General features: G+C 37.7%; 1 protein-coding gene across 4 annotated transcripts; it reads right to left on the bottom strand.

Annotated features, from left to right (window-relative positions):
- Positions 1-828: 828 nt before the first annotated feature.
- IFT22 (intraflagellar transport 22) lies at positions 829-4,554 on the bottom strand. Of its 4 annotated transcripts, XM_070945823.1 has the most exons (5): positions 4,441-4,554; positions 3,195-3,274; positions 2,238-2,327; positions 1,114-1,316; positions 829-1,024 (listed from the first exon to the last, which is right to left on the bottom strand). In XM_070945823.1, the coding sequence occupies exons 1-5, from the start codon at positions 4,477-4,479 to the stop codon at positions 876-878; spliced, it is 561 nt and encodes a 186-aa protein (XP_070801924.1). In that variant the 5' UTR covers positions 4,480-4,554; the 3' UTR covers positions 829-875. The 4 variants fall into 4 exon arrangements, with proteins under 4 accessions (XP_070801924.1, XP_070801934.1, XP_070801942.1 ...); XM_070945833.1 differs by lacking the exon at positions 3,195-3,274 and having other exon boundaries at positions 4,441-4,528; XM_070945841.1 differs by lacking the exons at positions 3,195-3,274; positions 4,441-4,554 and adding an exon at positions 4,222-4,331.
- Between the last annotated feature and the right edge of the window lie 1,632 nt (positions 4,555-6,186).

Raw genomic sequence — 6,186 nt, 5'->3', positions numbered from 1 at the left:
TCAAGCATGGATGAAAAAAAAAGCAGGAAGATGATCCCAAATTAGAGCTCACTGTCAATTTTAAATAAGATGTTGCAGCACACAACTGGCTGATTAGATTGGAGATGGATGCTTTTCAGAAATGCAGCATGGTTTAGTGGAGCAATGAATGCCAACAGATGTGATGTAAAGAAGATAACAGTTAAAACACAAACTTAATTTACAATTACAGAACAAAGCCAAATATTACAACATTGGATATACTGAAGGATATTTTTGAACAATGGACTCGGAACTTAATTTTAATACAGGAAGTCCTTGACTTACGACCACAATTGAGCCCAAAATTTATGTTGTTAAGTGAGAAATTTGTGAGTTTTCCCCATTTTACGACCTTTCTTGTCACAGTTGTTAAGTGAATCACTGCAGTTGTTAAATTAGTAATACAGTTAAGTGAATCTGGCTTGCCCATTGACTTTCCTTGTCAGAAGGCTGCAAAAGGGGATCACATGACCCAGGACACTACAACCGTAATAAATATGAGTCATTTGCCAAGCATTTAAATTTTGATCACATGATCACGGCATTGCTGCAATGATCATAAGTGTTAAAAATGATCATGTCACTTTTTTAAGTGCTGTTGTAAGTTTGAACGGTGACTAAATGAACTGTTGTAAGTTGAAGACTACCTGTATAAGGGATCCATAGCTATGTATTTCTCATTGTGTACCACACAGTGAATGCCGATTCCCTTGTTACACAATTCCAAGTCAATACAGTTATTCTCACATTTGGAAGAAAAAATAAATGAGTTTGTAATAATTAAGAAAAACCAAATGGAAACTGAAGTTATTAATAAATAATAGCCATTTATTTGTCCAACGTTTATCATATTACTAATTAATAATCAACATCTCCTCTCTGTCCCGGTTCTCATTTACCAAATTAGTAATATTCTTTAGGAACTTCACGAATTCCATTCGAACATCTTCAGGATCTTCTTCAAGGCTGGAGTGTATCAATGTCAGCCTGTTCAATGGTGAAGCTTTGAAGTTGAAGAGAGAAAACAGTGAATCAGGTTTGTAATTTGAGAAAGATTACACAAAAGTGGGGAAATAAAAGTTATGGTCTTACGCAAAGTGAGATTGTCTACATCTCCTGGAGTGCCTGGCTTGTGATGTGCAATGAGCAAGCACTGATTCTCAAGCAACTGCTGCTGTTGGACAAAACAGGAGTACCACATTTCAATTTCCTTCACATGGCTTGGCAAGTCTGGATTAAAAATAATGACGACACCATGGGAATCTTTCATCAGGGCAGGCCAGCAAGTCTCAAATCTAGAAGTGCAAAAGAAAAAGAATGTGGCTGGAAACAGTATTGTTTGATAAGAAATTATGCAACCCAGTTGCAGATAATAACTGGTTTCACACTGCTTCAAGCCACAGTTTTTCAACTACTTAATATGCAGCCCATCTCGCTATCAAAAGTATAAATATTAATGTAAAATGTCAAGCATAGTTTGCTAATCACATCAGTTGGGTTCATATAACACAGTATTTCTCAGCCTTAGCAATTTTAAGATGAGTGGACTTCAACTCCCATAATTGCTGCCTGGGGAATTTTGGGAGTTAAAAGTCCACATATTTTAAAGTTGATGAGAAACATTGACATGTTGTATAACCAGCAAGCCAAATTATAATTTAATTAAGCCTTAGTGTTATATGTGAAATATATGACTACAGATGTGCATATCTCAGTTTCTCTTACAGCCCAACATAATTCACAGGGTGGTTGTAGCTTGAATGATGGGAGAGAAACTCTCATGTATAACATTTTAAATTCCCCCCAAATAAGCATACTGTAATTGCAATAATAAATAATAAAAACATTATGTGCCTTGAGCATATCCTCTTTCAGAATCTAATTTACATCAGTTTATGCCATAATGCAAATACCCACCAGACTACGGTACTTGCCTGCAACAAGGTGCGTCTTTATCTGTGGAGGCTTTCTATGTGATTTTAAAAAACTGGTTTTTTAATCGATGTATCACACCAAGGTGTAGGTACCAAACGTCATGGTGTTCAATCTCCCTTTCAAATCATAATTTCTAGCTCTATTTTGCTAGCTGATTACAAATCATCAATTCAGCTACCATGCCAAATCATAGTTAAGGTTCCTTAGCTTAACGGTCTGGCCCAGGTTATGAATGGACCTACACTGAGAAAGCTGGCAAGATATATAAGAAACTTGCTCACTTTTGATCACCTCCACAATCCCATAGTTCAAACCGACATCCTGGTCCTTTGCTGTTTCCATTGAAATGTGGCTTCTCATATTCTAAAATCCTAAAATGTAAAATAGGTACTACATTTGAGTAAATAAAGCAGGCGTGCTAGAGAAAAAGGAATCCTGATCTGGATACTGACAGATTATTTTTCAAATGAACTGTACTGTATCATATTACTTGCCATGGTTAATTTCTCTTCTTTCCAATCAAAGTCTAGTTAGAACTCTCTCAGACATTCAATCTTCTCTGCCCACTGGCTAATATCAGCCACTACTACCGCTTGTTTCAACAGAAAGAGGCACTCATAGTCTTGGATTTATGCATTAGCCTGTCAGTCAAAAGCTACATGTTGACAAATGTACTGCATGGAATTTGAATGAAAAGGGGAATGGAAAGCTATTCCCTGCATCCTGAGATTAACAAATCAAACAGGTTGCCAGAGAATGCAAACTCCTTGTTCTGTTCTCAGCAGAAAAATGCAACTATCTCATCTGAGTCACACATTTAGCAAAACTTTTTGCAGGATAGTAAGCTTTGGGAGAGTTATGTACAAGCAAGATAATCACATTCATTTCTGCAGTGATCCACATGTATTAGACTGGGTATGTACTAAATGTCAAGATTTCATTATTGAAGAAATAAGTTAGTACAGGTAGTCCTCAACTTACAATTATTCATTTAGGCACTGTTCAAAGTTACAGTGACACTGAAAAAAGTAAGTGATTTAATAACTGCCTTGTTTAACAATGGAAATTCCTGGTCCTAATTGTGTTATAAGTCAAGGACTGCTTGTAAATCAGTATGATCTAAGTTATGTTTCCAGATAGGGAGAAATTACTAACAATGATTTTAATGAATGGTTTCAGACATTTTAAAGTTTGCTTGTTTAATCAGGTGCACAGCAAATAAGTCTATTCCTCCTCACCTTACTCCTTGTGTGGGGATGTAACTGCCAATACCTTCAATGGTCTCTGACAAGAAGTTTGCCAAGACAGATTTTCCAGCCTATCACAAACAAATTCAGAAACAAAATTACTTAAGCATCAGCAGGAATTAAATTACAACAAAAGTATTGTGATGCACCCGACAAAACTATACCTTTTCATGGCTGCTCTGTCAAGTTTGGAACAGAGGTATTTTTTAATACTGGTTGCAGCTTAAAGAAGATCCCACCTGGAATTCTTCCCCACTGTGATTGATATATTTTTAAATAGTTTAGAAATGTGATGCATGAATGAGTGCACAAGACTGGGATTAGTTTCAAGGAACAGTTTGACATTGTTTTTCCCATCCAAGGTGAGAGAGGATATTTTGGACTCCAATTCCCACCTGCCTCAACCCAAATTGGCAACAATTTGGCATCTTGAGAATAAAGTAGCAGGTAGTTCTCAATTTACGACCACAATTGAGGCCAACATTTCTGTCATTAAGTGAGTTTGCTCCATTTTTACAACCTTTCTTGCCACAGTTGTTAAACAAATCACTGCTGTTGTTAAGTTAGTAACACAATTGTTAAGTAAATATAGCTTCCCCATTGACATTGCTTGTCAGAAGGACGCAAAAGGTGATCGATCACATGACCCCAGGACACTGCAACCGTCATAAATATGAAGCATCTGAATTTTGAACTCATGACCATCCATGCAACGATCATAAGTGTGCGTTACTTTTTTTAGTGCCATTGTCACTTCGAACCGTCACTAAAGGAATGGTTGTAAGTCAAGGACTACCTGTAATAAGTAGAAACTTGCTGGATCATACTATCTAGGAAACCAGAGAAGAAAGACGCAGCAGAATACTAAGGAATGGGATCTCTTGTTCGCAAAGATAGACTGTTTCTTAACATGAAGGTTCTACAGTACTGTTTTAATGGCCGTTGTCAGTAGGAATAGAAAATGCATTGCTCGATTATGCCAAGCTGGCATCCAGTTCTTCAGCATCCTGTTTCTCACCCTTAGGCAACCCGATGCCTTTGGGAGTCCACCGAGGCAAGTGAAGGCAACAGAGCTCCATCCTTCCCCACCTGGCGATCTTCGGAGGAGTTTAGTAGGCTGTAACTCCGGTTTGCCTCGCAGCCTTTCCCGTCCGATTTTAGAAAAGGACGAGGAGTCAAGAGACAAGACCGTGAGAGGTTTCCTTTCTTTGAGAAGGTCTTGGAAGCACACACTCACCTCGCTGGGGCCTACGAAAAGGAGTTTTACTTTTAGCATCCCTTTCGGACTAGGCCATGCAGCCTCGGCCTTGCATAGAAAGCCGACCCGACGCTCCAAAGGACCGAAGCTCCAGACAGCTCCGCCCAATCCAGCCACGCGCGTGTTGCTAAGGGCGGTTGCTATGGGCGGGAGAAGGAGAGGCTGCCCTGACAGGCTCTGTTTGCGGGTCTCTCAGGGCGGGGCGGAGAAGACTTTCTTTATCTTTGTCTGTAATTAAATTGTTTGCTTCTGTTGCAGATTGTAAAAAAAACAACCACCCGTTAGACTTTTGGTTTAAAGGCAACAGAGTATATTCTGGCAACTTGAAGTTGGACCCTGCTTGCCTAAATCACAGAATCGCACTGCACTAGTTGCAAGGAATACACTCCTAAGACAACATTTTCTTTATTTTCTTTTCCTTTTTCTCATGACTTTATCCCTGCTTTTGCTGAACCAGGCTGTGATCCATGAAAGCCTAATGGAATAAGTTGCCAGAAGGATTTGCAAATTGAATTCAGTGGGATATTGCATCCAAACAAATATATTTTCTTTCTATTCCCAAATCCAAATCTATTTTTCAAAACAGTGCCCAAATTTCCTGATTCTTCCCCCCCCTCCCAAAAAAATCAGATAAATCGATAAAGGAGAAAAACCTTTTTAAAAGGTTTCTCATTGAAAATTTTTGGGTGAACTAAGCAGTGATGAGAATCCAGACGGAGTCCTCTGATGGGTTAAAGTTTGGCGAAGAACAGAAAATAATAAGAATAAATGCACAATATTCGCAATGAAGGGAGATAAGAAACAAAGACTCATTTGTAGGGATTAAGGAGATGACAACAGGGCTATGTAAGTATAATTATGAGAGTCTGATTGCATCTTTTTCAGTTCTGAAAATTGGTCTGCCCCTCTGTAAGGTACCTTAAGTAGAGGAAGAACACAATTGTTATTACTGTTACTAAGAAATATTTAATCCACAGTAATTACATTTCTGTGGACAGTTTACACAATGATTTCAATCATAAAACAGTAAAATGATAAAACTGTAAATCATCGAAAAAGAATCTATAGGATTATCATCTTAACCTTTAACCACAAGTGTTGTTAGGGCAGGAAACAAAAAATGTGATGGTAGATTTGTTTACTGCTCAGAAACTGAGAACAACCTTTGGACAAATGTAATAACAGGCAGCACTCTTCTAGATAGATCTATATATACAGTATATATAGATATATCAGTATACATAATGATGATATCAGTTCTAGTTTCCCAAAACTGGGAGATGCTTGCAGCAAGGCAATCAGAGAGCAGACAAAATTGACTTTGCTTTCATATTCATATTTATATATTGTGTATGTTTTTACATCATTTTACTCTTTTCTGGATTTATTGTTTGCTTTTTGTTGTTGCACACCACCCTAGAGTCACATTGAATTGGGCAGCCTTATAAATCTACTGAATACGTAAATAAATGTTATTTAGGAAGATTACTTTTGCACTCTCAAACGAATTCTGTTTTTTTAAAAAGAACAAAAACAAAATCTGTGTTTTATTTTACTTATGTTTATAGAACTGGCTCAGAGAGCATGCTGTTTCTTCTCAAGTGAATATTTCACTGAATTGATTCTTTCTTGGAAACACAGGTCTGCAGTGTGAATACTGCAGATTTTGATTTCTCCAAAATGTTGTCCAGATTTCTCTCTACCACACAAGGGTCGGTGATAAAG

The sequence above is a fragment of the Pituophis catenifer genome, unplaced genomic scaffold (genome assembly GCF_029215685.1).
Source record: "Pituophis catenifer annectens isolate HBS135680 unplaced genomic scaffold, rPitCat1.0.hap2 SCAF_1, whole genome shotgun sequence".
Lineage (NCBI taxonomy): Eukaryota > Metazoa > Chordata > Lepidosauria > Squamata > Colubridae > Pituophis > Pituophis catenifer.
This window is presented reverse-complemented; position numbering and strand designations above follow the sequence as displayed.